At 37.8% G+C, this 19,909-nt stretch overlaps 1 protein-coding gene across 2 annotated transcripts in view; it reads right to left on the reverse strand.

The window, feature by feature from the left end:
• Nucleotides 1-4,100: 4,100 nt before the first annotated feature.
• The window catches only part of CFAP299 (cilia and flagella associated protein 299), a 517,974-nt gene continuing 502,165 nt past the window's right edge, over nt 4,101-19,909 (reverse strand). For both annotated transcript variants that reach the window (XM_058667165.1, XM_004590614.4), the window contains exons 5-6: nt 17,979-18,108; nt 4,101-4,334 (exon numbers count right to left, since the gene is read on the reverse strand). In XM_058667165.1, the coding sequence (XP_058523148.1) occupies nt 4,239-4,334; nt 17,979-18,108 (226 nt within the window). In that variant the 3' untranslated portion in view covers nt 4,101-4,238. The remainder of the gene's footprint in view (nt 4,335-17,978; nt 18,109-19,909) is intronic.

Raw genomic sequence — 19,909 nt, forward strand, 5'->3', positions numbered from 1 at the left:
TGGCCCAAGCTTTGGAACCCTGCATCCGCATGGGAAATCTGGAAGAGGCTCTGGCTTCAGCTCAGCTCAGCTCCAGCTGTTATTGCTACTTGGGGAGTGAACCATCAGATGGAGGATCTTTCTGTCTCTCCTTCACTCTGTAAATCTGACTTTCCAATAATAAATAAATAAATAAATAAATCTTTTAAAAGTTAGCAGAAGGCTATGATGACAGCTCTAATCCAATCTGACTGGTATCCTCAGGAGAATCTGGGGGCACACAGATTCCTGGGATGCTCCTAGGCAGGGAGGCCCATGGGAGCATGGGTCCAAGGAGGAAGAAGGCTGCCCTGTGCAAGGGAGACAGGCCTCCAAAGTAGTCAGGCCTGCCAGCACCCCAGCACCCCAGCACGGGGCGGCAGTGTGTGTGGAAGCAGGTCTCTGTGGTTTAAGCCACACAGTCTCCTGTCTCAGCCAAGTGAAATGCAGTCAGTGTTTCAGTTCTGCATTTTATAAGGTAACCATTACTTGTGATGATATAATTCACGTTTAGTGTTTTCAATATTGAGAGTAAGTATACAAATAACCTGTAAATATATTAAGTATCTTACATTCCTAGAGTTACAAATAGTCACATTTAAGAAAATCGGATATATTAGAAGGAACATCTAACCCATAGTCCTTGCTTTTTCAGTATAAAATGGGATACCTCAAAAAAACTAATTGAAACATTATTTCAAACTGAAAACCTATAACTTTGTGAGCTACTTTTGAAAGTATAAGGGTCATTGCATTTACATTTAATTAATTATATTAGCCACTTAAATATATGAAATGCTTACTTGTTAAAAAATCACCAATCTTTGTAAAAATGAATATAATTAAAACTATGAATGAAATTTAAAAGTTTAAAATGACTTAATTAAATTACAAAATGGATCTTAATGATTACATTTGGTGATACGCTGAAAGAAAGGTTCCAGCTACCACACAAAGAACTTCTCCTTCTGAATTATTTATAAATAATCTGTTATCATGACCTTTGACTCTCAAATGCTTTATTGTAATTACCTACAATAAAGGATATTCTGCCATATAACTCCAATATAATCATGAAAATCAGGAAATCGATATTTTCACATTACTGTCATCTAATTTCCAGAAGTCATCCAATTTTCACATGTTGTTACCAAATCCTCTTTAAAGGAAAATGCCTCAATTCAGAATTTTGCTTTGTGTTTTTCACACCTCTCTGGTGTTCCATGCTGTGCTGCATGGCTTCAGTCTTTGCTACACTTCCTGCTCTTGCGCTGTGAGCAAAACAGGCCATTTAATTTGTATAATGTTCATAGGTTTGTTTTCTCGAGTTTTCTCCTGATTAATTTCAGATGATGCAATTGCAGCAGAACTTTTAAAAAAGGGATGCCATATTCTACTGTTGCATTAGATAAGTCTTTGCTACTCCAATTTAAAATGTGATGTTTGGTTGACTCAGACATGGGTCTGGTTGGTTGGTGGGGCAGAAATTCGGTTTGCTACACAACAGATGCTGAACTCACGGATCATTTCCTGAGTGTTCTGTCAGACATTTCCAGTCTCCCCTTTGTAATTAATAACTATTTTGTGGAGAGATACTATTCAATATATTCTTCCTTTTGAGTCTTTGGATTTATTCATGTCAGCAGGTCGGTTTGGGTTCATGGTTTCTTATTCTGTTTTTTTCTTGTCATTATTTCTTATGATTTTGACTCTAAGGTTTGGTCTGTAGGAACTCCAATCGAAATTCTATGCTCCTTTGGCACATTTTCTTTATGTTTTGTGAACTTTCCCCTTGTTTAAATAATGTATTTCTTTATCTGAAAGGCATAGTTGACAGAGAGAGAGAGAGAGAGAGGTAGAGAGAGAAGTAGATTCCAGATTCCATATGCTGGTTCATTTCTCAAATGTCTACAAAATCTGGAGCTGGACTAGGATCCAGAAACTCCATCCAGGTCTCTAATGTGGGCAGCAGAGACACAAGCACTTTTGTAACCAATCACTGGCTTCCCAGGCATCGTAGAGAAAGCCGGATAGAAAGCAGAATAGCTGGATTTCAAACTAGACTCTGCTGGATATGGAACATAAGAAACCTGCTGTGACACGACATACACCTTTGAGAACTTCTTGGCTTTCTGGCATAAACAAAAGGTGATCTAGATCAATAATATGCCTGTCCCAGTCTTGGAACCAGTTGTTTAACCAGGGACTCCTGTTTCTTTTTACTAGAAAGCTAAAATGGCTCAAGTGCACCTAATGTTCTCAGCATGTTGATGCTCTTAGGTCTTCTCAATGCACGGAGTAATTTATGCACACCCATATGCACATATTCTGCATTTGTTGTATACATTGTAAATTATAAGCTCACACCAAAAGGTATAGGTTTCAAGTAGCTTATGGAAAAGGGAATTAAAATAATTTTGATTTGGGTCTGGTATGGTAGCCTAGTAGCTAAAGTCCTTGCCTTACACGTGCTGAGATCCCATTTGGGTGCCAGTTCTAATCCTGGTGGCCCGCTTCCCATCCAGCTCCCTGCTTGTGGCCTGGGAAAGCAGTTGAGGATGGTCCAAGACTTTGGGACCCTGCTCCCACTTGGGAGATTCGGAAGAGGCTCCTGGTTCCTGGTTTCGGATCAACTCAGCTCCAGCCACTGAGGCCATTTGGGGAGTGAATCAGCACATGGAAGACCTTCTGTCTCTGCTCGCCCCCGCCCCCGTATATCTGACTTTCCAACAAAAATAAAATAAAAATTTTAAAAATTTTTCGTTTAGGGATGATACCGTGCACAGTAAGCTAATCCTGTGCTTGTGACACAGGCATCCCATATGGATGCTAGTTCAAGTCCAGACTATTCCACTTCCGATTCAATGCTCTGCTGTTGGCCTGGAGAAGCAGCAGAGGCTGCCCCAAGGCCTTGGGTCCCTGTACTCATATGGGAGACCCAGATGTAGTCCCTGGCTTCCAGCTTTGGATTGGCCCAGCTCTGGTCATTGTGGCCATTTGAGGAGTGGCCTTAGGATAGAATATTTCTTTCATTCTCTCTCATGCTCTCCAACTCTATCAAATAAAATAAGTAAACAAATCTTTAAAAAGATACTTTTAGTTTGGTGTAAAAATTGAAAAACATACAAACTATGCTAAAAAAACCTAATGGAAAATACATACTATGAAAAACACATGCGTAGATTTTAATTTTTTTGGTACCAACATAAACATCTGTTAGTCCTATTCCACATGAGCTTTTGAGGTATCCTCAGATATCTGATTCCAATTTCAGTGACACGACTTACCCTGCTGGGGTCCTGACACTTTGAACCAAGTTCCCGTCTTCCTCCTTAAAAATACCCTTCTCACTTCACTTGAATTCTGTTGCCTGGCCCTGGTCCCTCCAACTTTCACCTGTGGAGCAAACTCCTGCTTTGCTTCACCAACCTAGTTGCCCCAGTATTAAATTATTTTAAAAGGAAAGGGCAGTAAACAAAAGAGAGGAGGCAGAAAAATGCACTCATTTTCATTGGCCTCCAAATAATTCCCTTTCTTCATGAAAGCCACCTGCAGCGATATTAGAAAAACATGTTTATTCCTCTTTCAGAGTTTTGATTTCTCTGAAATTTTCTGGCTCATTAGAATTGATGTAATCAACTTCACTGTCACAGGATTCATGTTGTCCAGACACAGAAAACATATTATTCTTGACCCTCAGCTCATAAATCATCTCATGGGATTTTTCGTATTTTATTGACACATTGAGAATATTGGAACATTTACTCACATAGTAATTCCTTATGTGGATTTTCCAATCAATATTCATTTATTTTAGGAAATAGCACAGCCACAGAGTATAATATTTGATCCAGCAGGTTTGGCAATAGGAGGACTTGGGACATTTTTGTTTTGGAAAATTTGAGCAACAAAATATGTCAACAATTACTGTATCTTTGAAGTGGCAACAGGATTCTCTCCCATAAACTTTTGCAATCAGCCTTAGTGAGTGTTCAGAGAGAAAAAAAGCAACAGGCTCCTCTCAAGTCAAACTAAGTGGCTATCTGTCCAACTAAAAAAAAAGGGTCAAAGTCACAGTTTCTTTTCTATTGTATTTTGTTAGCTTATTATCCTAATTTATCTCCCAGTTATGGAACTCATATATTATTCTAATTTGCTTCTGGCTACAGAATTCTCTTAAATTTAGCAAACGATTGCAGAACCGCCTAACATGTGGGTACTTAAGTCTTTCTTCTGGAAATGTGGTCAAAAATGACTGCTTGCATGTAGAGATCTGTCTGGATAGAGATTCTAGTAGAATTGTCACCTGGTTGAACCTAAAAGAAAGAAATTGCACTGTTAATCAAATCCACAGAAAACAATCCACTTACTTTTTTTCTCTTTGATATTGTAGCATACAGAACTGAAATGTTTGTTTCAATTGAGATATTCACATATTTCCCATTTTTTCCCATCTCAGGGTGATGCTGATTCCAGCTAAGTATTCTGAGGTCCTGGTCTGTGATTGTGATACGACTAAAACACCTGTGAGCAAAGACGTGTCCCGGGCTTACGGTTGTCTGGACACCACTGAGCTCTAGCCATGAACTCTGACAAGGTCTTAGGGAGAAATGTGCCAGCATGTGCTATTTCAGGGTCAAGATTCAGTAAGAATTCTACCTTGATTACAAATGTCACAAGTTTGGAATTAGTTCAGACCAATGCAAGTGTCTGTCTACTTTGGTTTTCTTGAAATTTATTTTTGCTTCCCTCCTCCCTTCCTTCCTTCCACCCACACCAAATCATAATCTGTGAATGGAAAATGATCCTTTGAGAAAGTATTTTCATTTTATTTGAAATGCTGAGAGATGAGAGATAGAGAAAGAGGTCTTCATCCACTGGTTTACTCCCCAAATATCCTCCTTCAGCCAGGGGTGGACCAGGACAAAAGCTGGAGTCAGGAACTCAATCTAATTCCTTATTGCCAGTGGCAAGGACTCAAGCAATGGAACCATCCTCTGTTAGTTGAAAAGCTTTTCTGGGAACATTCAGTATCATCTGCCTAGAAAGCAATGATTTAGTGTTTCCCAAATATATATATTTTCTGTGCTATATGTTGAAACTGTTACATCCTAGATTACTTCCATAAAATAAAATAAACCATAGAGTTTTTTACTTATTAAAGAGTCAGCTTATATTAACTTGTATGTTTATTTTATAATATCCCATTGTTTTAAATGTTTACTTGCACAGTTAATCTCAGTAGTATTTCATGGCACCCTGATCATATCCAAATCAGATATCCAAATATCTTCTGACAATTTCTCTCTCTCTCTCTTTTTAAGATTATTCAGTTATTTTCAGCCCTGTGTGGTAGGCTAGTGGCTAAAGTCCTCGCCTTGCATGCCCCGGGATCCCATATGGCTGCTGGTTCATGTTATGGCTGCTCCACTTCCCTTCCAGCTCCCTGCTAGTGGCCAGGGAAAGCAGTTGAGGATTTGGGACCCTGCACCCACACAGGAGACCTGGGAAATCTTGCTCCTGGCTTTGGATTGGCTCAGCTTTGGCCACTGCTGCCATTTGAGGAGTGAACCATAGTATGGAAGACCTTTCTCTCTGTCTCTCCTTCTCTATATATTTCTGCCTTTTCAATAAAAAATAAATCAATCTGATCCAAAGCCAGGGGCCAGGATCGTTTTCTGGTTCTTGCAACAGGCTACATGGTTTCAAGGCTTTGGGCCATCCTCTACTGTTTCCCCAGACCACAAGCAGGGAACTGGATCGGAAGTGGAGCAGCCAGGATGCCAGCACATATACTGGTACCCATATGGGAATCCAGCGGTTGCAACGCAAGGATTTAGCTACTGGGCTGCCATGCCAGGGCCAATTTTTCTCATTTTTGACTTTCAATAATAATAGAATTCACATTAAGTTTGCTTCCTTCATATACATTTTTGAATGTTTAAAAATAAAGATAAATAAATATAACAAATTAATCATTAAATAAAACTTCTGGGATATCTTTTACACTTGATATTATCTTCTGAGATTTTCCAGAGGAATCTTGGAAAAAAAATTTAAAAAGATTGTCTTTCACATTTGAAACAAAAGTGCTAAAAATAGGTCTGAAAATGTCATCAGAAGAGTCACCACGTCAGAAGAGCCACTCATGCTTACCTAGGTAAATTTGTCCAGATTCAACTTACATAAACATCTCAGAAACTTTGTATGTTTCTTCAATCCTACAAGTTTGTCATGGGCTCTACAGTCTCAAATATTTTTATGTGCAAACCAGATATTGATGGCATATCGCAGAAATATTTCCAGTGGGTTTGGACACCATACTAGTGTTGCTTTTCTTCAACAAAATAGAACCCACAGAAATCTGATTCAACTTTAACAAACAGGAGTGACACATTATAAACTGATATATGATTCTCATTTATTCTTTTAAGATTAAAAAATACGTTTTAAACTCTTTACTTCCCATGGCTATTCAGTAAGAAATAAACTTTCACTTATTTTTTTTAACCAGGATTTTTTTTTTTGAAAGATTTTATTATTATTGGAAAGCCGGATATACAGAGAGGAGGAGAGACAGAGAGGAAGATCTTCCATCCGATGTTATACTTCCCAAGTGAGCCGCAACGGGCCGGTGCGCGCCAATCCGAAGCCGGGAACCAGGAACCTCTTCCGGGTCTCCCACGCGGGTGCAGGGTCCCAATGCTTTGGGCCGTCCTCGACTGCCTTCCCAGGCCACAAGTAGGGAGCTGGATGGGAAGTGGAGCTGCCGGGACTAGAACGGGCGCCCATATGGGATCCCGGGGTGTTCAGGGCAAGGACTTTAGCCGCTAGGCCATGCCGCCGTAGAGCCCTAACCAGGATTTTTAATTTTAGAAATTATAAAAACAAACCTGCTTGGAACGTCCCATTTGAAGACGCATATGCTTATTTAATCAGTTAAGAACAACTACTTTTAAGGAATTAAGGTTAATTCCATTCAGGCAAAAAACACTTACAACACCCGCCCAAGCAAGCTGCACTATATCTTGGTATCAAGGCTCCAAGGATATTGTCCAACGATATTGTTTATTAAAGGCAAATCACATGAACATACTTGGGGAGGCTTGGAAAAGAAGGAATCTACCCAAATTTACAGGTACTACCAGAGAAATCGAGTAGAGAGCTTCTTTACTTTCTGACTTTGGAACAACATAAAATAGAGGGTTTTAAAAGCCCTATTCCAAAATCCTTATGGAAGCTTGCAGGCAGAATTCAGATAGTATTTGTCCACACTTATCTGACCACAGGATTTAGACAGCATTTTTAAGGTGCTGTGCCTGGCAAAGTAACACCTTTGCTGCACACAGGCAAACACTCAGGAAAAGCTTAATGAGATCAACCATATTTTATGATCAAGAATAATCTTTTTTGAAATTATTAGAATAAAATGAGGGAAGGGGATTGCCACAAAAAACTGCAAAACTTTGAAATGAAAAAAAGAAGCTGCAGAAATCTTGACAATTCATTCAGGTATTCTTGTCTTTAATCTATGCTATAACTCTAAAATTGTAGAAACTTGATAATGCAAATAAATTTTGACTATAATATTTTGGTGTATTTGACTGAATGCATTTATTTTTATTTACCATGATTCTTCTTTGAATTTATTCTTACATTTACGTCAGAATTTCTTAACCTTATACATGTCCCTCCTCTATGAATTCTTTGGACCAGTTAACATCAATCTGGCTTCTCATTAATTAATGAATTTTTCTGATACATATTAACTTCATTTTTTAATAATCATCATTCTTCCTCAAAAATTGTTTGTTAACTATAGATAACAAGAGCTCTAAACATAGTCACACACTCAACAGCAACAAGAAGCAATGTGGATGGAGGGAAAAAAATTAGCACCTAGAAATTTCTCATTTCAAATTCAAACCCTGTGAGGACCTGTTAAAGACTTGAGCCTGAGGACATTACTAAACCCCAGGAGAACCAGCAGAGCCAAGCTAAATACAATATGCAAGTGAAATAAGATACTGGGTTACAATCAATAGTAATTAATTCTCAAAAATAGTAATAAATGAAACAAGGAAAAAAAACTCCAAAAAATTTAGAAGAAAACTGAGATAAATTTAATAGATTTATCTTTGAACACAAAAATAATGGAAGATATATTAACAGCTTACATTCTCTGAAAGCTTATAAATTTTACAAACCAAAGACCATCATACGTATTAAGAGACAGAAGATATCCAAGTATTTTTAAACCTTTCATAAATAAGTATATTCATTCAGGAAAGAGTGTTTCAGGGAAAAACCATTATAGAAGAAATATGTTAATATTCATAAGAATGAAATATTTGTTTGTAATAGCAATAAGATGCAAATTAAAATTACTTCAAGCCTAAATTTAGATAGTTAAATTGAACTTTAAAAGTATACCAAATAGTTGTGGCATGGTGAATGGAAAGACTCAAATCGTCCAAATATAATTGTGAATTGATAAGGACTAATTGCAAAGCAATTTGATAATTTTTCTTTAAAACTATTTCCATTATCAAAGTCTGTGCTAGGAAAATAATAAATCAGTAACTTGATTGTAGAATATTGTTAGTGAAACAAACCATCTCAACGTCTCTAGATGCAAAATAAATTCTCACATAAATTATGACTAGTTCAAAACATAGAAATAGTATCTACATTGCTTTACAACTCTCTACTTAATCAAGTATCTTGAGCATCAATTCACATTAGTATATCAGAGTCTGTAAATACAGCTCTAATCTTTTATTTTTATTACAAAGTCAGATATACTGAGAGGAGGAGAGATAGAGAGGAAGTGGAGCTGCCGGGATTAGAACCAGCAGCCATATGGGATCAAGTCGAGGACCTTAGCCACTAGGCTACGCTGCCGAGCTCTAATCTTTTAAGAAGCTGCATGCCATAGCCTCACACCAGCAATCTGGATTTGATCTGATCACTTCTCAGCCACGTATATCCAGAATGCTTCTGGTTTTTCACCCTCACAGTGGGGAATGACTGTGTCTTCAGAATGTTCATTTTTTTTTTTTTAAGATTTATTCATTTTATTACAGTCAGATATACAGAGAGGAGGAGAGACAGAGAGGAAGATCTTCCATCCAATGATTCACTCCCCAAGTGAGCCGCAACGGGCCGGTGCGCGCCAATCCGATGCCAGGAACCAGGAACCTCTTCCAGGTCTCCCATGGGGGTGCAGTGTCCCAATGCTTTGGGCCGTCCTCAATTGCCTTCCCAGGCCACAAGCAGGGAGCTGGATGGGAAGTGGAGCTGCCGGGATTAGAACCGGCGCCCATATGGGATCCCGGGGCGTTCAAGGCGAGGACTTTAGCCGCTAGGCCATGCCGCTGGGCCCGGAATGTTCATTTTTTAAAAGGCAATTTACAACTAGAAAGCAGTTTTCATTCATGCAGTACCTACCAAACAACAGGTGTTAAAAACATTCTTTCATTTAATCTGAACCATAGCTTTTGGTAAGATGACTGTTTTTACAGATTTTCACAGGTAAGAAAACTGAGATGAAGTGATGTTCAAAGTGATTGTGTAATTTACACGAATCACAAAAAGTTCTGTGGCCATTCCCAGACCCCTTCAACTTGTCCTGTAGTTCTTGCAGCCCATTCATTTTTCATATATTTTGAAGAGTCCTTAATACAATGTTCAAGTAGGATTCATGAAGGGATTTAGGTGTGCCTTTGAGCATCTTAAAATATTATTACATTACTCTGTATGGCCATACATATACTTTTTGAAAGTTTTATGTTAAGTGCATGAAACCTACTAGATTTAAAAAAAAAGTTTTCTTAAGAAGTTAAGAACCTATTCCCTAAGGATAATTCATGTGCTTGTGAGATAGTTTTCTGGGATTATTAAGGTATAGTTATAATTTTTTTAAATTGACCACATTGTCTTCATTTTCTTAAGTCTCCTTTCAGATATTTGGGGGCAATAACATGGCCAAAGCCACAGTCCTGTATGTTTAAGCCATCCCAGACAGTAAAAACCACCTGGCAATTGTCAACACAAGGCTTTTCTTCCTTTCTCATGGCCTGGATCTTTGCTCAGGTTTCTGTGTTCTGGATTCTGACGCATCTCAACAATCTCTTCCCGTGCCTTTGAGATCTCAGTGCCTCAGAAATTACTCTTGGGGGTTGCCTTCTTGTTCCACTACTGAGACTCACAAAGTTGAAATGTTTCCTTAGATACAGTCTGGTACCCCTGGCCCCAATGACTCAGGACCTAACTCATGTGCTATGAGTTAGCTACTGGTTGTTGGAAAATATGAAGGAGATGATTACTTTATTCTGGTCATCTAGCCAAGAAACCAGTTTTCTACTCTTTTTTAGAGGTTCCTGATCACATATTTTGTGGAAAAGTAAAATTAAATGGGATCAAACTCTTTTACTCACACTGTGCCATTCTTATTTTCCAGGAAATATTTTCCCTTCTTATCATGTACCCCATGTTTCGTCAGGATGCCCTTCTCATCAGAAGTTTAAAATAGGGCTCTGTGTGGCAGGCACAGAGTCTCTAGCATCCAATCTGTGAATAGCTCTGAATCCTGGCTACTCCACTTCTGATCCAGCTCCTTGCTAAAACAGCAGGGTATGGCCCACATCCTTGAGCCCCTGCACCCACGTGTGAGACCTAGAAGAAGCTCCTGGTTCTGGCTTCTGGCTTCAGTCCCTGCCACTGAGACTGATTTGGGAGTGAACTGGTTGATGGAAGATCTTTCTCTTGCTTTCTGTCTCTACTACTTCCTTCAAGATAAATAAATCTTAACAATGGAAGCTAAAAATAGAATATTTTCTTGATCAGGTGTGTTTTGTTGAGATACGTACTGTTCTTTTCACTACAGATAATCAATTTGGATGGATGATGTTTATCATCTATATTCTCTTATTACCATAATTAATACTGGTGTATGGATATGTGCATAATTCAATATTAAATATTTTACTTTATATTTCCGCTGATATACCTTCCTTGTGCTATACATTGAGTTCTTGCACAGGACACATTACAGCAATGTGCTTATCACTCAGGACTGTTCCATAAATACAGCATTTATACTTAAAAAATCAGTTTTCCAGGTCAAAAGAAGGGCATGGGACTTATGTTTTAGATGTTTCAACCCAAGCGCTGTGATGTAATTTTCAATGTATTCCTTAAGGCCATTGATTTTAGCAGTAGTTAGGTGAGTAACTTCTTAATTTATATGTGGTGGACTTAGAGTTCAGATAGACCAGGTGATTGCCCAGGGGAGAGAATGTTTAAAAGCTACTTAGTATGTGGCTGTTTCAGGGCTATAATCAACCAAACGTTCAGTAATTTGGGCAGCCAAACCAGAAAGCTGGCAAGACTTCAGGTTTTCTTAATAACTGTGACTGTGCCACAGTTAAAATGTAACATTTACAAGAAGCCTCCAAGGAAAATTTGGGAGCCAAAAAGTGGTGTTGGCCATTCATAAGCGTCCCCTGCCCTACTGGCCCAGTATTAATTCAGTTTTTGCGGTGTGGTTAAAGGGACCCTTCTTGGGGACTTCAAGCAATGATAGATTTTCTTAAATGTATTCTATCTAGTATAGATATGTGTTGACTGTTTTTGATTTTATATATATATATTTGAATGCTTAAGGAAATATCCCCGGCCCCTGTAGCAAGACAGATGAGAAAACTGAAGGACCCCACTGGAGGGCAAAGCTCCAAGAAAATTAATTCAAACCATCTGTCCAAAGGATGTAGGAATGATAGGCTTCCATTGTGAGAAGAGTCATTTCAAGGCTGTGAGGGGCTGGGACTTTAAGATCTGTGTGGCAAGGGAAATTAAGAGCAGTCAATGAATTTAGTAGGCAGTTAACACCCATTCTACTAATAGAAGCAAGTGTTCCAGAGGGGGTCACTTGAGAGGAATTGAACAGAAAAGAGAGGAGCTGTGAGAAGGTGCTGTTGGAACTAGAAACCCCCTCCAAAAGCACAAACAGGTGTTTTCGATTGGCCAGATTTAGTTTCAATTTTAAATCTTGTTTATCTGGGTACTTTTTAAACTTCATGCATCTTTAGCACCTCTATGTGCTGTCTTTACATATTAAAATATCTCCTACTCACACTGACTGATGCCCATAGTCAGAGTTCCAAGCTTCAACCAAAAACCGCCCACCAAGGGCAGAAAAGCACTGGAGCCCACACCTCTGGCAGTTTTCAGCTCAAAATAACCCTAGCTTTACATATGTTTCTAGTACCTAAGGTTCTAAACTATTTTAAAGTTAACCTCAAAAGTTTCCAAAATTGTTTTTGGCCCCATTATCCATTTCTTTAGTAAGAATTCAGTATTCAATTTATTCATTCCACAGATGTTTGCTACCAGGTGCAGGCATGGTGCTCACGTCGGTAGTATGATGGCATAATGACTGGAATGCGTCCTGCTCCAAATGGGATAGTCCACGCTTTGACCAGTATTGTTTTCTGGGAGCCTGTGGACAAATCTACTTCTCAGAGTGCTTCTTAAAGAAGCGGTGGTAGTAAAAAAATGGGTGCCATCTTTCCCTCTGTTACTTCCCCCGTCCTACTTGTCCTCACCCCCTCCAATTCCTTATAATGATCCCAGTAAGAAAAAATAGCCACAAATTACTGGAAGAAACATCCAGTATGGTTGGTTCTCTGTGGAGGTTAATCACAAGTCTTTGTTAGTCTGTTCTGTCCCAGCAAAATGGAATTTAAACTACTCAAAATTAAGAATGTTGAATTCAAGCTTGTTTTAAATGAATGAATTTTGATTATATGCTGCACAGATAGTAAGGTGAAGTAATGACTAAAAAAACAGTATGATGTAAAGCTAAGTTTTAGGATCATTGGAGGGAGACTAAAACAATAAAATTATGGATGCCCAGGTCTCACCAAGGATGGATTTAGTTTGAGTCTCTAGGGATGGGAGTTCAGGGTTCTCTGATTGGTCGGTGAACTATTTTACAGGACTGCGTGGGATTGCTTCTCACCAAGCCATGAAAGGCTAGACATTAATCAAGGAATCTGGAAACGGCTTGCATTACAAAATAGATCATTTTTAAAAGTGAACGGTTTTCAAAAAGTAAAGCCCAGACTCTGGTTATAAAGTCGGTTTTTTTTTTTTTTTTAAGCATAATGGAAAAAAAATGCATCCTGCTCAATCCATGCACAGCCTGCACCATACATGCCCGTCTGACTCTGACATTCAAGAAGCTTTCTTCCATGATGATGTCCTTTGTCTCACCCTTGTTCTACAGTTAATGCATGCTTGAGATCTTGTAACTGACTTTTAAATTTGCTTGATTTGTTATCAGCTACTTATCAAGCAACTAGGAGGGATATTCAAGAAGTTCAGTAGTTACATACATTACCTTTTAAAAAAGATTTATATTACTTATTTGAGAGTCAGTTTCCAGAGAGAGAAGGATAGAGAGGAGAGAGAGAGAGAGAGAGAGAGAGAGAGAGAGAGAGAGAGAGAGAGAGAGAGAGAGATTGCCTATGCTGGTTCACTCCCAAGATGTCTGCTGTCACTGCAATATCAATAGTAATGGCATTTCTTCAGTGATACATTGGTCATTCAGTAACATGTTATTTAACTTCATGTTGCTGTAAATTTCCTATTTTTTTCCTGTTTCATGGCTTTTCATTTAAGGGAATGTATAGTAACTGTGTAATAGAGACTGTCATATCCAGATGTGAAGATAAAATGCAGTATGTATCTCTGTTTCCAAATCAAAGGTAGACTCCCAATGAAACTGTTAAATATATCTTGAAAATAGGATTATGGCCTCTCTGCCATTGTTCGTACCTACAATGTCAGGATACACAGCAGGATGACAGACTTTAGACTGTCTATGAGTGAGTATACTACTATAATGAAATGGGGGCAATCAGTGGGCGGAGGAGACTTGGAGAGAGAAGAGAAATCCAAGAGCCAATGGAACTGTATCATAAACTTTAAAAAGTAAATGAAAAATATTAATGGCATACTAGTTCCTTACCTTATGGCTACTGTAATATATACACACTTGGTTTTGGGGAAACCATCCACCCAATTTTATATTTAAGGACTATTTACTGGATAGTTATTAACTCAGTCTTTCACTAAACAATGGGTTTATGAAGGTCTTTGTCATTTAAAAATGGGAGGGTAGAAGAAGAAAAGCTGGTGCGTTAAAGATAATTTCCACTTGTTTTAACTCTTTCAGAGCAGTTTCTCTTTGTGTTGTTTTGTAAGTGCATCATGTCAGTTTTAGAGCAATTGCATAATGGTGAGACCCAAAACAAACTCTCCCATGATTAAGGCTTTATAAAAGCAAAAGCAAATGCCTTTCTCTTTTTCATTTGGCCAGATAATGTAGCAGAGTGAGTGCAAAGTGCTTCCACTTAATCCTTCTAAAGATAAAACACTGGAAACATTTTGGTGGGTGTGAATCACTGAGACAAGCATTCTTCACTCAGAAATAGAAACTTGCCTTATTTGTTCCAGATGTCATACAGCTGCAGGGAAGTTAAAGCCACTGATCCTGTTTTCAATGCAACCAAACTCTTATTGCATTCAGAAGTCCCCAACCAATAAACTCATATTACTAGTTCTAAGAGCTTGCACAGCTTTATTTTTTTCTACTGTTAAAATCAGCAAACAACTGAATTTCACGAGAAAATCACTTCAGAATGAAGTGCATCTATGTTGTTCAAAGAGAAATATCCTGTTTATCACTACTTTCACATTCTTATTTTTTCTGGACCTATTTAACTTTCAGCAGAAGTTATTTCAAAGGAAGTCACTTAAGGAAAATAAAAAAAAAAGGAACATAGAGATCTGGGTAATATTGTTCTTACAACATTTTATAGCTTCTTACCTATTGAATTTATAATTAAATGATCATCAAAATTATTAAGAAGAAGTTTGAGTATAAACATATTCTTATCAATATGTATTTGCTGTTACCCAAAGTAGACATTATAGCTTACTTCTTGGATTCCCTGTGATGTGATAATAAATGATATGCTGGGGCTGGTTTTGTGGTATAGCAGCTCAAGCTTCCACCTGTGCTGGTTCCTGTCCCAGCTTCTGCACTTCCTATCTAGCTTGCTGTGTATGGCCTGGGGAAGGCGGCAGAAGATGATGACCCCAGGGTTTGAACTCCTGTCACCTAAGGGGAAGACTTGGAAAAATCCCAGGCTTCTGATTTCAGCCTGGCCCAGCCTAGCTGCTGCAGAGATCCAGATAGGGAACTAGTGAATGATAAATTTGTCTTAGCCTGTCTCTCTTTGTAACTCTGACTCATACATAAATTTAAAAAGAAGTGTTATATTGACTACATTAAAAGAAAATGATCTATAGTCTCAAAAGTGAGTAAGTTCAGAAATTATGAAGGAGCTCAAAACAACTCAAGAAAAGTGATGTTTTATTTTATGTATTTTTGTTTATGTTTTTGATATCAAATGATTTATTATTTTGGAAGGGAGAATAATAGTTAAAATAATCTGAATTGTGCCTAAGTAATGATTTGCAGTCATTAAGAATCCTCCAAGGTCCATAAAGGCTAAAACTTGGAACACACACTCTAGAAGCATACCATTCATTAAAGTAGAGCCCTCACATAGTATGACTGTGACGTCATTCAAAACGGATTCAGAGATTTGTTACACATGTATTAGTGTAGCCATTAATCATTTCAAATCTTTTCTTAATAGAGTTTAGTTTCCCAAAAAAGAAAAAATCTGTGAATGTGAATTAAGATTTTTGTACTTTGCTTCAATTGGTCACACTATTTAAAACATTTATTTATCTATTTGAAAGCCAAATTTACAGAAATAGGGAGTGATAAAGAGAGAGAGAGAGAGAGAAGAAGAGGAAGAGAGAGATTGATTCCATCTGCTGGGTTACCCTCCAAATGGCCCAAACAGCCCGGACTGGGCCAGCCTGAAACCAGGAGCCAGGAGCACGTTGCAGGTGCTTGCTTAGCTAGTCATGTCACAACACCAGCCCCTAATTGATCACATTTTAATATCTAGTGATAAACTTGTCTAAATATTTATCTGTTCATATTAAATATTTCCCTAAAGATTCTGACTTAGTATGCCAGTTCCCTAATGAGAAAATTGAGCCCAGAAAAGAGAAGCTTTCTTTTGTAGGAGACAGTGTTGTGCCAGAGGTTGTCAGTTGTCTATACACTCTACTCTCTGCTGTTGCAGAACCCCTAGTTTTAGCTGGCAGCTATGAACAGGGGTGTGGCCTTTGTGTTCTCTCTTGGTTCCACAAATTCTGGCTAGAATGTGGGGCTCTGTCACTTAGTAAGGAAGTTTCCAAAAAACCACCACATACTCACTTACATTGCATTGCAAGATTATACGCATGAAGGAAGTCTTACTAGATGGAGCGCTAGTTAGGAAGTGATAACTTGATATAGGTGGCCATAAAAAAGAAAGAAATCTCGTCTTTTGCAACAAAATGGATGTAACTGGAAATCATTATGTTTAATGAAGTAAGTCAGTCACCAAAAGACAAATACATGTTTTCCCAGATCTTGGTAACAATTATATACATATAAAAAATGTAACTTATATGAACTAGAACAATGTTCTGATATATGATTATTGTTTACAGCTTTGTCTATATTGTTGAGAAATACTAGGGTTTTCTTTTTCTACTTGCTGTGGATTGAAATCTTTCCCTAATGGAGTGCTAAGTCTGTTATTTCAAAGTGAAATTGAAGTATGCCATTGTAATTTTATTTTTTAAGAGGGATAAACAAGGAGCAGGGTGAGTAGGAGGGAGGACAATGTGGAAAGCATTGCTCTGCTCCTAAATTTAAGTTGCAAAATAAGTGAAATTTATTCATTTTATATAAACAGGTTCCAAAAAAAAGTGTGGCTATTGTGGCTGTACACCTATCTTGGTTCATATGGATGAGACACCTCACCTAAAGAACATTTTATTCTTGAATTATCTGGACATGTGGGAGAGGGGAACTTCTCTTTTGCTGGAATCAGTCTTGCATTTCTGATTTGTGGAGCTGAATCTGATCACAGAAATAATCTGTTGCTTGCTACAGAATTCCATTCATTTATTTTCTGAACATATAGTCACTGAACACTTTTTACATGCAATGAATTATAGTCAGTGGGTATAAAACAAAGATACATTCATTTTTTTATTGCAAATCTCTAAAAACTGTTTTGAGAGATTTTGGAAGCTTGACTCTGCTTTGGCCGTGGTCTCTCATTACTCCTGTCTCAGATAGCCACTGACTTCTTTCCTTTGCTAAAGCAATTTGTGAATTACATACACTTGCATGGGTAAAAATGAGACACCTAGACAATCCATGAACCTATTGGTTTTAAACAAGGCTTGAACTTTGATTGGCAGACATAGGACAATCAGGATTAGAAGTCATGATAGAAACACAGTCTTTGAAAATTATGTTTTATGCAAAATTTGTCTTCCAACAACTTTACAATACCATAGGATGGGTCTGTAAAATAGGTAAGGAAAATTGTTCTCCAAGATACCACTTAGAAATAAACTAAGAACCACATCATTTCAATGTTAGCCACATATATAGATGATTATTAGACAAAGTTGATATGAGAGATCCTAGTTCCTAAATGATTCATCTCCCTGAGAATGCATAGTGATTGGACTTCCAGGATCAGGATAAACAGGTAGATTGCCCACAGACTTAATTCTACTGCTGGCTAAAGAGGTGATTCTCATTTGAGAATTATATTTAAATTCACTCTAAACTCCTATGTGTTAATTTCTGAGAGTTTATTAAGCTACAGAATTCCATGTTTCATATGTTTTAAGTTTCACTTCTAAATTTACAAAATTAAAGATGTGAACTATTTAACACACTTTTGAATAATGGTAGGAAGGCACTAAAAAGAAGGAATATATATGTGAAAAAGTAGAATTACCTTTGGATCCACATTGAGAATTTTTCTGTCTCTTTTGTATTTGAAAAGTAAGCCATCTGGGTTATCAGCAATCACTTGATAGTTGGGACTTGAATTACACACAGCAATATGACTGTCCCAGTTGTAAAAGCTGTAGAAATAAACAGTGATTAGGAATGACTATGCATAATGTGTAAAGCTGACAGGTGTGTATTAGAAAACATTTAGAGCAGTTCAACCTTAAGAAAAATGGTTACACACAGTTACACAATCATGTAGAATGTGTCTGAGATTAAAATTCTTGTAGAAGAGATTAGACTGGATTATTCTCAAACCATTTGCACACACAGTTATGACGATTTGACATGATTTTCTGGTTTGGATGCTCTATGACTAAGGGCCTATTCTGGTATTATATGCTCAGGAAGTCAAGAAGAAAATTGATGCAATTTAAGGTTATTTGTTCCAGCACAGACTCATTGGTGGTATTAACCGGCTTCTTGCTGGAAGAAAGAGCAGGCTAAGTCATCTCTTTTCATTCAAAATCATTTCAAATGGATTTCTTTCATTTGGTCTCTATTTCTCAATAATACGCTTCCCAGGGAGTGGGTAAATAATTTCTGTTGTAGTGCTGTTCAGAGGCCAGTTGGGATATAAATTGCTCCATGACTACCTTGACATGAAGTTGCTTTCATTTAACAGACAATTCTAGGAGACAAGATGGGGTCAACTAGCATGGTAAAAATCCTCCAGCAAATATATTCTGGAGCTAAATATTTCAGCTCACTTCTGCTGGTTCCAAAGCACACCTGTGACCCTTCAGCTTTTCAACATTACCTACTTGAATTTTATTACGTTTTAGAAATTTTGCATGGAAATCATATTCAGCCAAAATTGAATGTGATAATACCACATAAGCCAGAAGAATCCTCAATATATTTATTTCTCATGAAAAATTTATGATTTTTTACTTGTGTTCCATATGAAAGTCAAAGAGACAGCTCATATTTAGCTGTCTTCTTTAGTGTTCTTCTAAAATGCTTGTCACATTATTTTTAGCCAGTTTTCCACAATCCTACTTATAGGTTGCTTTACTGTCTATTTCCCTCCTCCCTCTTTTTGAAATAATGTTTTTCCAATAAATTTTAAAAAAACTCAATAAAAATTTTATTGATCAAAGTCACTTATTTTATTATTATTTTCAGAGACTTCAATATTATTACCTTGTCTCACTATCTGTAAAATGTATTTATTCTCAAACTGTTGAACAGTCTGCTAAATGACTTATGCCACTACAAGAGGGCTGTATTAAATAGTCTCTTCCCTTTCTTTTAAGACTTATAATGTTTTTTATTGGAAAGTTAGATTTACAGAGAGAAGGAGAGACAGAGAGAAAAAGATCTTCCATCTGATGCTTCATTCCCCAAGTTGCCACAACAGCTGGAGCTAAGCTGATACGGAGCCAGGAGCCAGAAGCTGATATGGAGCCAAGAGCCAGGAGGTTCTTCCTGGTCTCCCACATGAGTGTAGGCTTCCAAGGCTTTGGGCTGTCCTCTACTGTTTTCCCAGGACACAAGCCAGGAGCTGGATGGGAAGTGGAGCAGCCGGACCGGAACTGCACCCATATGGGATCCCAGCGGTTGCAAGATGAGGATTTATCCCCTGGTATATGGTGCTGGCCTCCCTTCCCTTTGCTCCACCCTCTTCTGATACTCTTCAACTCTTTCTACGGTCAAGATATAGATTATCTGCTCTTCTGAGACATGCAGTAAGGGGAAATGATTCCCTGACCATTTTGTCTGTGTAGTCAGTCCTTTTTAAGAGAGCAAGAATGAACAATTCATATTGGAATTGAGGTACCAAATGCACATAACAGAAAAATAGGATAATAAACAACTGTTGTTAGGCTAGAATATTTAGGAAGGGAAGCTTGGATTTCGTGCAGATGAATT

Source organism: Ochotona princeps, chromosome 7 (assembly GCF_030435755.1).
Source record: "Ochotona princeps isolate mOchPri1 chromosome 7, mOchPri1.hap1, whole genome shotgun sequence".
Taxonomy (NCBI): Eukaryota; Metazoa; Chordata; class Mammalia; order Lagomorpha; family Ochotonidae; genus Ochotona; species Ochotona princeps.